The sequence below is a fragment of the Aureococcus anophagefferens genome, assembly GCF_000186865.1.
Source record: "Aureococcus anophagefferens unplaced genomic scaffold AURANscaffold_6, whole genome shotgun sequence".
In the NCBI taxonomy this organism is placed as follows: domain Eukaryota; class Pelagophyceae; order Pelagomonadales; family Pelagomonadaceae; genus Aureococcus; species Aureococcus anophagefferens.
The window spans coordinates 1,425,254-1,439,995 of NW_008705566.1; the positions used below are offsets into that span (position 1 = coordinate 1,425,254).

Here is a 14,742-nt window from a genome sequence, read left to right on the forward strand (position 1 = left end):
GGCCGCACGCGACGTACGTGCCGCCGAGGCCGAAGACGGTCTGCGGGTGCGTCACGCGCCGCGGTCTGCCGCCGATCGCGACCGCGCCGTCGCCCCGGCGCCGGTAGTCGTCCCGCAGGTCCGCGAGGCGCGGGAGTCGCGGCAGGACGGGGTCCAACAATGGCGGCGCGGCCGCGCGCTCCGGGGGGAGCAGCTTCCGCGCGAGGCCGCGGACGAAGTCGCCGATGGCGAGCGACGCGGTGAGGCCCGTGCTGCGCACGCCGGCGACCGTGATCCAGCCCTCGTCCGCGGCTTCGATGCGGTAGTCGTCGCCGTCCGCGAGCGCCGGACGCAGCCCGCCGTACGTCGCCAATACGGGCGCGTCCGCGAGGCTCGGCAGCGCGCGCGCCGCGCAGGCCGCCAAGGAGGCGGCGGACGCGGCGGACGGCGCGCCCGCGAGGCGCCGAGCGTCGCCGGCGGCGTAGGCCGTCGGCCCGACGACGACGTCGCCGTGGACCGTCGTCCAGCAATAAGGCCCGCGGCCCCGCGCGCCCGGCGCGCCGCCGAGCGGCGCCGCCGGCGCGTCGGCCCGCGGCCCGTAGATATGGTAGTCGCCGCGCACGGGCGCGACGGCGAAGGCCGCGGACCCGCTCCCGAGCCGCTCGACCTCGTCGGCCCATAAACCGCCGCAGTTGACGACGACGGACGAACGAACGGCCCAGCCGGCGCCGCGCAGGGTCCAGCCGCCGCCCTCGCGCGCCGCGGCCTCGACGGCCGCCGACGTCGCGACGTCGCAGCCGTTCGCCTCCGCGGCCGCGGCCCAGGCCATGGGCGCGAGCCAGGGGTCGACGACGATCTCGCCGAGCACGCGCACGGCGCCGTCGGCGAGGCGGACCGCGCGGTCCGGGCCGTGCGCGGCGAAGAGCGCGCGCAGCGCCGGCGCCTCCGCCGCGGTCCGCGCGCGGTAGACGCCGCCGGTCGTCGCGTGCGGCACGCGCTGCGCGTCGTAGGCGGCCGCGTTGAGAACCTCCGCGCGCGCGAGGAGCGCGCGCTCGAGCGTGCCGACGGGCGCGTCGGGCGCCGTGCAGGCGATGCCCGTGTTGCCGCCGCTCGCGGCGCTCGCGCAGAGGGCGTCGCCGGCTTCGAGCACGCAGCAGCGCAAGCCGTCGAGCGCTACGGCGCGCGCAACGCCGAGGCCGACGACGCCGCCGCCGATGATCGCGACGTCGTAGGATGCGCGGCGCAGCATCGCTTCGAAGTGCTTCGATGCACCTAGCACCGCGTACGTGCAACGCGCAGCGCTCTTCGATGCGCCTAGCACCGCGTACGTGCAACGCGCAGCGCTCTTCGATGCGCCTAGCACCGCGTACGTGCAACGCTTCGATGAGTTAGATGTGCTCAAATCGCTCGACGCGCGGTCGGCTCGACGCAGTGTCGCATCACCTCGCTCGACGCTTCAACCCTGCTTCAGTTTCAGTTCAACAAAATGCTCTCAGATGAGCCTCTCGCGTTGGCTCGCCCAGAGGATCACTTACGCCACGCCCCCGTCCTCCTCGAAGGCGAGGCGCCTCTCGAGCAGGGACGCGCGGAGCAGCGAGCGGCGCTCCATGCCCCGGCGGACGCGGGGCGTGACGATGACGCTGCAGTAGAGCGCGACCTGGGAAACGACGACGGCCGCGAGGCAGCCCACGCCCACGGGCTCCAGCGTCGCGATGACCTTGAAGCAGTCGAGCTTGTCGCAGATCGCGTCCGGCGCCGCCTCGCGGATGATCCAGGCCGTGATCTGCCCCAGCTCCTTGGCCATGGCGATGAGCACGGCGATGAGCACCTCGAGGCTCGAGCACGCGCGCAACGCCGAGCACATGCGCCGCAGGTGGGGCCGGGGTGCGCGGCTCCGCCGCGCCAAGGCCACCAGGAGGAAGAGGCAGCCCGCGTCGAGGGCCGGGCACAGGACGAACCAGAAGGCGAACCACGACGCGTAGGCCGTCGACACGAGCGGCGTCTGCGTCGCGCGCGTCGCGACGGGCGCGGCGACGAGCGAGAGCACGGAGTAGGTCCGCGGCCCGCCGGGCACGAAGGCGCTCAGGGCCTCCTCGTTCGTCATCGTGAAGATCGGCAGGCACAGCGCCACGGGCAGGAGCGCGCAGGACCCCGCGGCCGCGGCGGCGGCGAGCGCCGACGGCGCGTCGCCCTCCTCCGGCTCCGGTCGGACCGCGGGCCTCCGCGGCGTGAACCAGAAGGCCTCCTGCGACGGGACCCGCGCGAGGCTCCCCCCGGCCTCGTCGTCCTCGAGCGCCTCGGCCACGAGCGCCCAGAAGCACAGCCCGACGGTCACGAGGTTCCCGATCTCGTTGACGAGGATGCCCAGCGACGGGAACGCGCGCACGAGCACCTTGAGCCCGCCGACGGACCGCGAGTCGATGCGCAGCGCCACGGTGAAGATGTAGGCCGACGCGTCCATGGATCGCGTGAACTTGATCAGGTGCGCGCAGAATTCCAGCGCGACGCGCCGCCGCCGCCGCAGGGCGCGCGACGCGACGACGCGCGGGTGCCTCCGCGCCGCGTGGAGCGCCAACAGCGCGGCGACGGAGAGGAACGGCTGCACGCCCGAGCAGACGCCCAGCAACCCGCTGAAGAGGGGCGCCTTGGCCTTGGCAAAGTCCGTGATGGTGGACCAGGTCGTGAAGATGAACACGACGAGCTCGCCGACGCGGTCGCGGTCGAGCACGACGTCGACGTGCACGTAGCTGCCCTTCGACCGCTGGCCCCACAGGAAAAATGCGAGCGTGCCCATGGAGACGGCGAAGAAGAGCGAGTCCCGCACGCGCGGAGCAAAGCATGCCCCGGCCTCGCCCCGCGCCGCGAGCGCCGACGTCGTCGTCGGCCACGAGTCGCAGGTCGCGGGCTGCGCCAGGGGTGCCTCGGCCTCGCAGGGGATGGGCTCCGCGGCTGGACTGACGGGACGCGCCAGCGGCGTCGTCACGCGGCGGAAGATGGCGACGGGCCTTTCCCGCGAAGGCCGGCAACCCATCCTTGCTGGGCAGGCCTCGTTTACAAGTCCATGGGATCACGTCCTACTGTAACTGCAACGATCGCCTACAAGTTCAAGGTGAATCGCATTTCTAAATTGCCACAGGCGCGAGGTGGCGGCGCCACAGCCACGATGGCGCAAACAAACCCGATCCACGCGAGCCCCCTCGAGGACGGCAAGGACGCCCTCGCGTCGGAGCAGGAGGTCGACGACGTCATCGAGGCCATCGGCACGGGCGTCTGGCAGTACGCGCTCATCGTCCTCCTCGGCGCGCTCTTCCTCGCCGACAGCGTCGAGGTGTCGCTCCTGTCGTTCCTCTACGAGTGCGTCGGCGCGGCCTTCGATCTGACGACCTTCGAGGCCGCGAGCGTCGTGTCGGTGGTCTTCGGCGGCGAGGTCGTGGGCGCGCTCGTCGCCGGCGCGGTGTCGGACCAGGCCGGGCGCAAGGGCGTCGCGCTCGTGTCCGGCCTGGGCGTCGCCGTCTTCGGCCTCGCGAGCGCCTACTCGCCGGACTACGGCACCTTCATCTCGTTCCGCGGCGCCGTCGGCATCTTTCTGGGAACGTTCGCGGTGCCCTTCGACCTCCTGGCGGAGATGCTACCGGCGAAGACGCGGGGCCAGGCGCTCATCTGGCTCGAGGTCGGCTGGGCGCTGGGCGCCATGTACGCCTGCGCCGCGGCCTGGGTGGCGCTGCCGATCTCCAGCTGGCGGAGTCTGACGGTCGCGTGCGCGGCGCCGCCGGCGTTCGTCTTCCTGGGTCTGCTCTACTGCCTCGACGAATCGCCCAGATTCCTCATCGACCAGGGCCGGCGCGCCGAGGCCGCGGCGATCTTCCGGCGCGTCGCGGCGAAGAACGGCAGCTCCAACGACCCCGCGGTGGTCGCGGCGATCGCGAAAGTCGCGGACGGCGAGTCGGCGCCGCCGGACGCGGCGACAGAAAGTTCTCTCACAATCGCCAAACAAAAGCTCGCGGAGCTCTTCGACGCCAAGCTCGGGCCCGTCACGGCGCCCGTCTGGGTCATCTGGTTCTGCTTCGGGCTCAACTACTACGGCATCACGCTCCTGGTCACGCGCATCTACGCGACGGGCGACGACGACGACTTCAAGTGCACGTTCAAATACGGCCTCATCTTCGCGACGTTCTCCGCGGAGCTCCTCGGCGCGCTGGCCCTCGTGCCGACAATCGATTTGTTCGGCCGCGTGCCCTGCCAGGTCGCGACGTACGCGGGCACGTGCGCGGCGCTGCTGCCGCTGGGACTCGGCGCGACGGACGGCCCGTTCGACTTCGTCTGCCTCTTCGTCGCGCTCGCGGCGGCGACAGCATCCTGCAGCGCGACGTGGGTACACGTCGCCGAGCTCTACCCGACGCACGTGCGCTCGACGGCGCACACGGCGGCCTACGTCGTCTCGCGGCTCGGCGCGTTCCTCTCGTCCTACGTCGTCGACTCGGGCCTGTCCATCGTCGCCGCGACCTGGGTGCTCATCGCCACCGCGGCCCTCGCCGCGGCCGCGTCCGCCACGCTCCGGGAGACGGCGAACGAGCGCCTCGTGTAGTAAAAACCCTCGCTTCGGATCTGCTCCCTGCGGCACGGGCGCGTCGCAAGTTATACGCGGGCGCGGCGTCTGCTCAGGACCAGGTCACGGTGATCTTGCAGTCGAGGTCCTCGCGGAGCTTGTCGAGCTTCTTCTCGAGCTCGGCCGGGGGCACGACCTTGGGCGCCGTGAGGTAGCCCTCGAGGAGGAAGAAGGGCCGCGTCTTGCCGTCCTCGTTCGCGACGGCGACGGTGTCCGTCGCGAGCTCCTCGATGTTGAAGCCGACCTCGCTGAAGAGCTTGGAGACCTTGAAGACGATGCCCGGCTGGTCCGCGCCCGTGAGGCGCACGCGGGCCTCGCGGACCGTCGAGTCCGCGTCCGCGTGGCTCCCGTGGACGCGGAGCTCGCGCGCGGAGATCGTCAGGTCCTCCATCTGCTTGTTCGCGCCCTCGCGGCCGAGGAGGTCGGCGCGCAGGTGGCTCGCGGCGACGCGGTCCTTGGACGTCACGTGGAGGATGACCGTGAACTCGTCGTTCATGCGCAGCATCTTCGACCCTGTGATGTTGCCGCCGCGCTCGTAGATCCACTGCGACAGCATGGACACCAAACCGACGCGGTCCTTGCCGCTCGCCGTCACGCAGAGGTGGGCCACGTCCTGCGTCCGCGGCCGCGGCTTCGCCACGCCCTCCTCCGCGGGCGTGTCGCTCCGCGACAGGCGCCGCGTGACCGCGCTCGCGACGTCGGCCATCTCGGGCAGCGAGTGCCGCCGCGCGAGCCCCTGCGCGAAGACCTCCATGGTCCGCGCGGAGACGTGGGGGCCGAGCATGACCAACCCCGCGGCGTCCTCCTCCTCGCCGACGAAGGCCGCGGCCCCGTCCTCGACCTCCTCCGTGCCACGCATCGCGGAAAGGATCATCGTCCAGACGAGCGACGTCGACGCGACGACGGGGATCCGCATCCACATGGGGCTGAAGGCGAAGTTCAGGCACGTCGCCGGCACCCAGATCTTCCAGAGCGCCTCCAAATCCGGCCAGAAGTTGTCGTTCCACCGCTTGTAGACGCGGTCGACGGACGCGTCGCCGCCGTACAACACGAGCTCCTTCGTCATGTAGAACGCGGGGAAGTACATGAAGGGGTGGTGCACGCACTGGTCCAGGAAGACCTGGGCCGCGACGCCCAAAGTGCCCGGCAGGTCGGCCATCTTCTCCCGGAGGCTCTTCGCCGCGAACGCCTCCGTCTTCGGGAAGAGGCGGCCGAAGACGGGCACGTACAGGCTGTACTGGACGATGCCCAGGTAGCCGAACCCGAAGGACGCGAAGGCCGCGTTCCGCTTCCAGTCGATGGTCTCGCGCCGCTCCACGAAGGTCTGCACGATGAGGTCCGACGCGCTCGTCTTCAGGCAGGAAAAGCCCACGCCAAAGGCCATGGGGCTCGCCTTGGCGAAGCGCAGGACCGCCGCCATACTGGCGGCCGCACTGCCACCCGGCCGCCCGCGCGCGCCGCGCACGAACGGCTGTGCCGCGCGGCGGTTGCTGCGGATGCGACGCGACGCTGCCGAGGGAGTTGCTGCAGGTTGTGGCAACACAGTCGAGATCGAGGGCCGCGTCACTCTCGACGCGACGAGGGCAAAGCGAAACTTTTTAAATGGTGTACACGACGGTGCCGCGTCTTCGGATGCCGATGGTGGGCTCCCTCGAACGATGATGATCTGACGCCATGGCCCTCGTGTCCGAGACCTTCAACGCGCTCGTGGACTGGAACGACCCGTTGGTCGCCCAGGAGCGCGACCTCGCGGCGGCGGCGGCGCCTCCCGCGCCCCTGCGCAACCCCTTCGCGAAGCCCCTCTTCAAAAGCGATGCGGACCGGCGGGCCTTCCAGGACGGCCCCTTCATGCGCGCGCTGCGCAACTCGAAGATCATCCTGCGCGACCGCGAGGCGGACCGGCGCCGGCGCCGCGCGGACCGCGACCCGGCGTTCGCGCCGCGCGACGACGACTACGACGCCGAGCCCGTGCAGCCCAGCGCCGAGCGACAGGAGTGTTTTTTCGCGTGAATTTCGTCTGAAGATGTGAAGAAATCCGACCCCGTCGCACGTGGTAGGTGCAGCCCCTCGACGGCTTCAAGCACGTCGACCTCTACGCGCTCCTCGAAGTCGACGAGCACGCGCGCCGGCGGCGTCCGCGACCTTTCCCAAAAACGACGCGCCGCGCCCCCACAGGCGTCGGCCGCGGAGATCCGGAGCGCGTACCGGAAGGCCGTGCTCAAGTACCACCCGGACAAGGCGCAGTACTACAAGATGCTCGCGCTGACGAACGAGCACCGGACGACGACGGGCGGCGGCTTCCTCGCGGAGCGCAACAGGGAGATCGACGACATGATGCGCGACGCGTTCCTCCGCATCCGCGAGGCCTTCGAGATTTTGGGCGACGCGGCGTCGCGGCGCCAGCGCCTCGCCGGCGTCCGCGGTCGCGGCCGCGCTGACGTCGCGCCCCGCGCAGGTACGACCGGCTCCGCGACGAGGAGGCCGCGTCCGAGCAGTCGAGCCCGGACTCGATGGTCGCGAAGCACATCCGCCGGCGGCGCGCCGAGGACCCGGGCCTCCCGGACCTGCGCGCGGCGGCGACGCGCATCGCGAAACGCGCCGTCGACCCGCTCCGCGTGGGCGTCCCCGCGACGTTGGACGACGTCGACGCGGGCCGCGAGTTGGCCGCGGAGGTGTCGCGCCTCGCGCGGGGCCGGAGCGGCGACGCCTACGAGGAACGGAAAATTTTCTACGTCGCGCTGCGGCCCGGCGACCGGAGCCGGCGGACCTGGGAGCTCGAGGGCGAGGGCGGCCTCGTCTCCGCGGACGGCGACGCGGCGCGGGACCTCGTGCTCGAGCTCGAGGTGAAGCCCGACGCGCTCCTCGCGCGGCGCGGCGCGGACCTCGAGGTCGAGCGCGTCGTCGATTTGGGCGCTCTGGCGCCCGGCGGCGCCTTCACCTGGACCGCGCCGGGCCCGAACGGCGCCCGCTACGCGGTCCGGGGCCGCGCGCCGCGGACGGCGGACGCGGAGCGGCTGGTCTTCGCGGTCTCGGTCCCCGGCGGCGGCCTCCCGCTGCCCGAGGCGCCGGAGGCGCGCGGCCGGCTGCACGTGACCTTCGCCTGCGCCGGCGAGCCGCCCGAGGCGCGCCACCGCCGCGGAGCGCGGGCCGCGCGCGCGTTCCGCCGCGTCGCGCTCGCGCCGCGGGCCGCGCCGCGCTTCGGCTTTTGCGTGGCCGCGTCCGAGGGCCGCGGCGCGCCGGGCCTCGACGACGTTTTGATCGACGGCGTCGTCGCCCGCGGGGCCTTCGACGGCTCGCTCTTCCTCCGCGCGCCCTGCGCGTTCTTCTCCGCGGAGGCGCGCTTCGTCGACCGCCTCGCGCCGGACGCCTGGCGCAGCGTCCTGTGGCCGTGGCGATTTTCGAGAGCTTTTGACCGGGAAAACGAAGAAAAATCGTTACCGACGCACTTGGTAGGCCTGGCGCCGGCCCGACGACTGGCGCGACGCGCGCGTGCCGGACGCCAGCCCCGCGCTCGAGGCCGCCGAGGAGCCGCCACCGGCGACGTACCACCCGGCGGTCCTCGTCGACCCCCCGGCGGCGGCGGACGACGACGCGCCGCGGTGCCTGCCGGCCGCGGACCCGGCGCTCCGCAGCCTCCCGGCGCAGATCCGCGACGGCCCCTGCTCGCCGGACCCGACGCCGGACCCGCGGCCTGCGGCGCCGGAGCCGGCGCCCGCCTCGGAGTCGGACGACGACGACGACGACTTCGTCCAGTACATCGTCGGCGGCAAGCGCGGAGCCATCATCCGCGCCGGCGCGGCGCTCGACTCCGCCAAGGTCGGCGAGCTCGAGTTCCTCACGACGGTGTCCTGCAGCCGCCGGGAGAAGGTCGTCGGCAAGACGGCCCGCGTCCGGGTCGTCGCGCCGACGCGCGGCTGGGTGTCCAAGCGGCTCCTCGAGCCCTACGAGCGGCCCATGTTCGCGTGAGTGTAAGCGCTGTTGGTGGACGTCGTCTGGGGGCTTATGTGCCCAGGACTGCCGTCGATTTAGGCGTCGATTTCCTCGATTTTGGCCTTGACGCGTCTCTAAACGTAGGGGGGCCGGGGAGGAACCGCGGGAGTCGGAGTTTTCAGAGGCTCGGCCTCAGGCTCAGCCGGAGCTCGATTTTGGCGAAGGAGTCGTCGTTGTGGACACAGAATCATCCGCTAGGTCGCGAAGCACGACGCATCACGATGGTTGCTGCTCTACTTCTGCGCCTCATTTTGGAGGACCCGACGAGCGTGCCCTTCCGCCTGAACGAGGATTTCGAGGAGGACTACCTCGAGGTCATCGAGAGGCCCATGGACCTCACGACGATCCACAACAAGATGGACACATACGACGACCTCGCGGCGTTCGCCCGCGACGTGCGGAGCGTCTTCGCGAACGCGATCCTCTACTACACGACCCGCGACGAGCCGGTCGCGAAGGACGCGACCCTGCTCCTGAAAAAGTTCGAGAACCGCCTCGCGTTCGAGAAGTCGGTCGCGGAGACGCGCGCCGCCGAGGCGCCCGCGGCCGCGCCCCGCGCCGTCGAGGGCGGCGACTCCGCGCCCCGCGCCGATTCCGCGCCCCGCGCCGTCGAGGCCAACGATGCCGCGCCGGCCGCCGCGCCGGCGCCGCGGAAGTCGTCGCGGAAGCGCGAGTCCGACGGCGACGTCGCGCGGAAGCGCGCGGTCGCGCTGAAGCTGCGCGCGGCCCGCGCGGACCCCTACGGCGTGAGCGAGGAGCGCGACGCCTGGCCCCTCGCGGGGGCGCTCAACGCCGTCGACGCCGCGCGCTGCGCCGCCTACGCGGCGGGCAAGTCCTTCGAGAGCCTGCGGTCGATCCGCGCGAACGGCTTCAAGGTCCTGACGATCCGCGCGGCCGACAAGCGCGAGGTCGGCTCCGCCGTGGCCGCGTCGCTCTTCGGCGGCGTCGAGGCGGGCGTCGGCGTCGACCTCGAGCGCCTCGCGCGCGACGCGCCGGACCTCTTCCCCGGCGCGGCGGACCGCGCGGCCTTCGACGCGGCCGCGCGCGACCCGAAGCTCCGCTGCGACCCCGCGGCGACGCGCGACCTGCCGCGCGACGCCCTGCTCCGCGCCGCCGGCGCCGCGGCGATCCTCGACAAGTCGTGGTTCGCGCGGACCGACGGCGAGCGCGCGAAGATCGCCGCCTGGACGAGCAAGCTCCGGGGCTGGGCCGCGCTGCGCCGCGCGCCGCCGAAGCGGGGCTACTGCGTCTGCGCCGGCGACGGCCTGGGCCCCATGGTCGGGTGCTCGAACGAAGCGTGCGCGAACGGCCGGGGCTGGTTCCACCTCGCGTGCGTCGGCCTCGACGCCGCGCCGGAGGGCGACTGGTACTGCGACGCCTGCGCCGACGAGCACCCGCGGGAGCCCCCGGCGCCGAAGAAGCCGCGCGGCCGGCCGCGCAAGCCCCCGCTGCCCGAGGCCGCGCCGGCCGAGGACGTTGCGCGGCCCTTCGCGGACGTCACCAACGACGTCATCGTCATCGACTAGACTCGAGATCCCCTCCCCCCCGAAGCTCGAAGTAACGAGTTACTTGTCCTTGGTTCCGCGGGACGCGCGGTACCGCGGCGCGTCCGACGGCGCGCGGGCCTAGTCCGAGTCCGAGTCGGAATCGGACTCGGAGCTCGACGAGCTCGACTCGTCGGAGCTCGAGTCCGCCTTCGGCGGCGGCGGCGGCGGCGCGTCCTTCTTCGCCTTCTTCTTCTTCTTCTTCTCGGACGTCTTCTCGGAACCGTCGACGGACGCGTCGAAGGAGATGCTGCGCTTCGGCGCCGCGCCGTCCTTGGGCGCGGCGGAGCCGTCCGCCGGCGCGGCCGCGGCGGCGCCCGCGCCGCCGGCCGCGTCGTAGGCCGCCTTGTCGATCGCGTACTGCTTCTGCCCGTCCTCCGCCTTGCCCTGCCACTTCTTCTTCCCCTCCTCGCCGATCTCCTGCCACTTGCCCGCGATGTAGGTCATGCCCGCCTTCCCCTTGGGCATCTCGTCGCCCTTCTTCTTCCGCTTGTGCGCGCTGAACAACTGGTAGCCGGTCGGCGGCCGCTTCGGAGCGTTCGGGTCCTTGACCTTCTTCGCCTTCTTCCCCTTGGCCGCGGGCTCGTCGACCTTCGTCGCGACCATCTTCTCCTCGTGGCCGAGGGCCCGCGAGTAGGCGTTGGCCTGGGCGAGGAGCGCCTCGGCCTGGCCCCGCAGGGCCCGCTCCATGGCGACGTTCACGGCGTACTCCGCGTCCGTCATGCCCTCCGTGCCGTCCGCGGACGGGTGCGGCGTCGCGGGGGGTGCGTCGGCCATCGTCGACGCAGTCGGGCGGTGAGTTACGGTCGTCGCGGGCGCGGGTCGACGCGTTGGCGCGAGACTGTTGCCTCGAGACCTCGGTCGATTTGACAATTTCGCAGTCGATCGCAAAATCGAGCTCGGCGGGCGCGTCCGTCCGAGGCCTCGTCCGACGGCGCCGCGCGCCGAAGTCCGCTCGAGAACGCCGAGCACCGAGCCTTAGGTCCCCGCGTCCCCGTCCAGAACGACCGGCGGCGCGGCGAGCGCGGGCTGGAGGTAGTAGTCCGCCGCGAGCTTCGCCCCGGTCGCGGCGCCGCCGCCGGCGACGGCGGAGTCGTCGTCGCCGTCGAGGTCGCAGGAGAAGCTCAGCGAGAGGGACCGCGCGGCCAGCGCCGCGTGGTGCGCCGCGCGGCGCGAGTAGAGCCCGAAGCGCACGGAGCTCTCCCGGTCGAGGAAGCGCGCGGGCTCCTCGTAGTTTTCGCGGACGTCGCTCCGGGCCTTGAGCGTCAACAGCAACAGCGGCGCGAGGGCCGCCGCGGCCTCGGGCGCCTCGAGGATCAGCAGCTGCCCCGCGAGCGTCGCCTGGCCCACGGCGAGCGCGAGGAAGAAGCACGCGCTCAGGTGCGGCCACGTCTGCGAGCCGCCCGTCTCGTAGCGCGCGACGTAGACGCAGAGGAACTGGTGCGCGTAGACGAGCTCCGCGCCGGCGAAGTAGAGCGCGACGGCGGCGACGACCGGCGGCGCGATGGGCGCGTAGATGGCGCCGACGACGACGACCATGAAGAAGTCGGGCAGGTACGACCCGTAGTCGAAGTCGCTCGGCGCGCGGAGCCGCCGGCGCACGCGCGCGGGCACGGTGGCGCGCCGCGTGTAGCCCTGGCGCGCGACGACGGAGACGAGCGCGACGGGCCGCGCGAGCTCGAAGGCGAGCGCGAAGCAGATCTTGGCCACGACGAGCTGGAGGAAGTAGGCGCCCATGCCCGGCAGCGCGCGGCCGAGTAGGTCCAGCAGCGACTTCGGGTGATCCAGGAACCGCTCGAAGACGCTCAAGAGCGACCCCGACGCGACCGTGACGAAGATCTGGAGCAGCTGGAACGACGCGTAGCGCGCCGCGACCCAGCCGTGCGCCTCGGACCGCGTCTTCGCGCCCGCGTAGCCGACCGCCAGCGCCTCCAAGATCAACGGCAGCACGCCGAGCAAAGCGAGGAGCGCGTAGACGGGCAGCAGGCCCGAGACGAGCGCGCGGGACCGCTCGTAGCGCGGGTCGCTCGCGAGCGGCGCGATGAACGGGACGTACTTCGCCAAGACGTCGAGGTTGCAGAGCGCCTGCACGGACGCGACGAGCGGCGCGTAGACGGCCGCCAGCAGCACGAGGCCCGCGTCCGCGGCGCGGAGCCTTTCGGCGACGTCGCGCGCCGGCGCGCTCACGTTGCGCCACACGAGATCGCTCCGCGGCGGCGCGAGCGTCGCGGAGACGTCGCCCGGCCGCGACGTGAGCACGAGCTGCGCCGCCTCCGCGGCGAGCGCGGGGCTGAAGAACGTCACGACGCCCGTGCTCGACGCGCCGTCGCCCAGATGCTTCTTCACGGCGTCGTTGACGCCGGCCACGGCGCCCAGGAACGCCGCGGCGCCCTCGAGCTCCGCCGTGATGACGTGCAAGGCCGACGCGCCGTCGTCGTCGTCGTCGCCGCCGGCGCTCCGAAGCTCGCGGCGCCGCCGCGCCGCGGCGATGGCCTGCTGCGCCTCGACGACGGCGGCGTCCGCGTCCGCGAGGCGCCGCCGCAGCGTCGCCGCGCGGCCCCGGGCGACGCTGCCCTCGAGCGACGCGTAGTCCGCGCTCGTCGATCCCAAGACCTCCCACTCGTAGGCGTCCAACGCCCGGTCCCGCGCGTCCAGCGCCGCGGCGACGTCCGCCGTGTCGACGAACGACACGGCGCTGTGCACCGCGCGGTCCCCGAAGAGCGCCTCGAAATAGCGCCGGAGCGCCGCGTCGGACCGCAGCCGCGGCGGCACGCGCTCGACGAGCACGGAGCAGCGCGCCTGCGGCGAGTCCGAGCCGTCGCCGCGCCGCAGCCAGCCGAGCCGGTCCCGGAGGTAGCGCCGCGACTCGACCTCGACGAGGCCCAGCGCGAGAGCGGAAAACGCGTAGGCGAACGCGACGGCGGCCCAGAGCCGCGCGCGATCAGCTTCACCGTCGCAGTTGCCGAGCGTCCAACGGTAGAAGCCCGCCGCGCCGCCGGAGCAAGACGCGAAGGCCGGCCCGACGGTAACGACCGCCGCGGCCGCCGCCGCGCCGAAGAGGTTCCGGCACACGCGCAGGAACCGGAGCGCGTAGAACGCGTCGAGGCCGACCTTGTCGCGGAGCTCGTCCCAGTCCACGCGCGACACGTCCCGCGCCCAGCCCAGCGGCGTCCGCGCGACGGGGATGGCGCGGCCGGGGCGGTGGCGCAGGCGGCACTGGTAGACGCTGCGCTTCGACCGGCCGAGCTCGAAGAGCGCGAGCAGCGACGCGCCGATGAGCAGGTTCGACTGCACCGTCGCCACGATCTCCACCCAGCGGCCGCTGGGCAGCGGCGTGGACATGCGTGCGCAGCGCGAGCGTGTAGCTGCGTCTGAAGCGATGCGAGTGCTCGCGCGCTTCGACGCCCGAAGCGATGCGAGTCGTGCAGCTCAGAGGTTCCTTTACGGCGACGGTATGCTCGCTTGAAAAGGCCTCTTGAGAGAGCTCATTGCTCGCGTCGAGCGGCACATTGAATGCATCGCGACGTCAACGACGAAGATTGCCTCTCAAGCCCTCTCAAACGGAATCGCAAGCGCCCCGAAACGCACCTCGAAGACGTCGATTTAGGCCCCCGCGAGCCGGAGCTGCTCGCGCCGCGCGTCGGCCCAGAGGCACGTGCGGCACTCGCTGTGCGTGCGCGTGATCTCGAAGCGCGCGACCCACCAGGCCGGCAGCGGCCGGTAGCGCCAGGCGTGGTAGGACTCGTAGAGGGTCTCGTTGGCGAGGATGGCGCGGAGGTGGGCCGCGAGCGCCTCCGTCGACGGAAAGTCGCGCACGTTGACGATGGATCCCGGCGGCGCGTGCTGCCAGACGTTCGGCGCGCCGTAGTACACGGGCAGCACGCCCGCGTCCAGCGCGCCCCAGAGCTTCTCCGTGACGTAGTCGTCGACGTTCTGGTTCTCGAAGGCGAGGTAGAGCGCGTAGCGCCGCACGAGGTCGACCTTGGAGCCCCGCGACCCGGGCACGTCCGCGTTGTGGAGGCAGGAGGACACGCTCTCGACGGGCAGCAGCTCCATGAGGCTCCTCACGAGCCCCTCGCGGTCGTTCTTCGACAGACAGTTGCGCGCGACGAAGACGGCCTTTTTCCGCTCGACGTCCCTCAGTTTGATGTGCGGCTTCTGGATCACGTACTCCGCGTAGGAGAAGTAGGGCAGGGGCACGTCCGACTCGAAGGACGTCGTCGACATCATGACGTTCGGATCGTGCGTCAACTTGAGGCTCGCGTAGTACTGCTCGCCCTCCATGGACGCCTGTGTGCAAATCAACCAGTGAGCTGGGACGTCGGGGCCAAACTTCAGAATTCTCTAGCTCGGTCAAATCGAAGTGGATTTGGCTGATTTCTGGACGAATCGATTGCTCTCAGCGAGTTCTCGAAGCACGGCGGAAGTGCTCGTGTCAAAACATTCGAGTACGCGCACATTGAAGTCGAGTTGAAGATTTGATTTGCACACAGATGGACGCGACGAACGGCGTATCGATCTCCTCGATGGTCCCGCGCAAGACGACGCCGGACCGCGACGCCGACCAGAAGCAGGGCAGGTCGCACGCCACGCGCCGCGTCGCCCGCTGGCTGCCCACGCGCA

The 14,742-nt window shown here is 71.8% G+C and overlaps 4 protein-coding genes across 4 annotated transcripts; 1 reads left to right on the forward strand and 3 right to left on the reverse strand.

The window, feature by feature from the left end:
- Positions 1-3,142: 3,142 nt before the first annotated feature.
- AURANDRAFT_23949 (hypothetical protein) lies at positions 3,143-3,865 on the forward strand (the record flags this gene model as incomplete). The annotated part of the gene is made up of 1 exon (XM_009037313.1): positions 3,143-3,865. A coding segment is annotated over one exon (723 nt), but the record flags the coding sequence as incomplete, so codon positions are not given.
- A 772-nt stretch (positions 3,866-4,637) lies between these two features.
- On the reverse strand, positions 4,638-6,005 carry AURANDRAFT_63128 (hypothetical protein; the record flags this gene model as incomplete). The annotated part of the gene is made up of 1 exon (XM_009037580.1): positions 4,638-6,005. One exon carries the CDS (start codon positions 6,003-6,005, stop codon positions 4,638-4,640), a length of 1,368 nt encoding a protein of 455 aa, XP_009035828.1.
- A 4,195-nt stretch (positions 6,006-10,200) lies between these two features.
- Positions 10,201-13,461, reverse strand: AURANDRAFT_63129 (hypothetical protein; the record flags this gene model as incomplete). Its single annotated transcript, XM_009037579.1, has 2 exons — positions 10,201-10,845; positions 11,128-13,461. 2 exons carry the CDS (start codon positions 13,459-13,461, stop codon positions 10,201-10,203), a joined length of 2,979 nt encoding a protein of 992 aa, XP_009035827.1.
- A 261-nt stretch (positions 13,462-13,722) lies between these two features.
- Positions 13,723-14,346, reverse strand: AURANDRAFT_24165 (hypothetical protein; the record flags this gene model as incomplete). The annotated part of the gene is made up of 1 exon (XM_009037578.1): positions 13,723-14,346. The coding sequence occupies one exon, from the start codon at positions 14,344-14,346 to the stop codon at positions 13,723-13,725; it is 624 nt and encodes a 207-aa protein (XP_009035826.1).
- Positions 14,347-14,742: the final 396 nt, after the last annotated feature.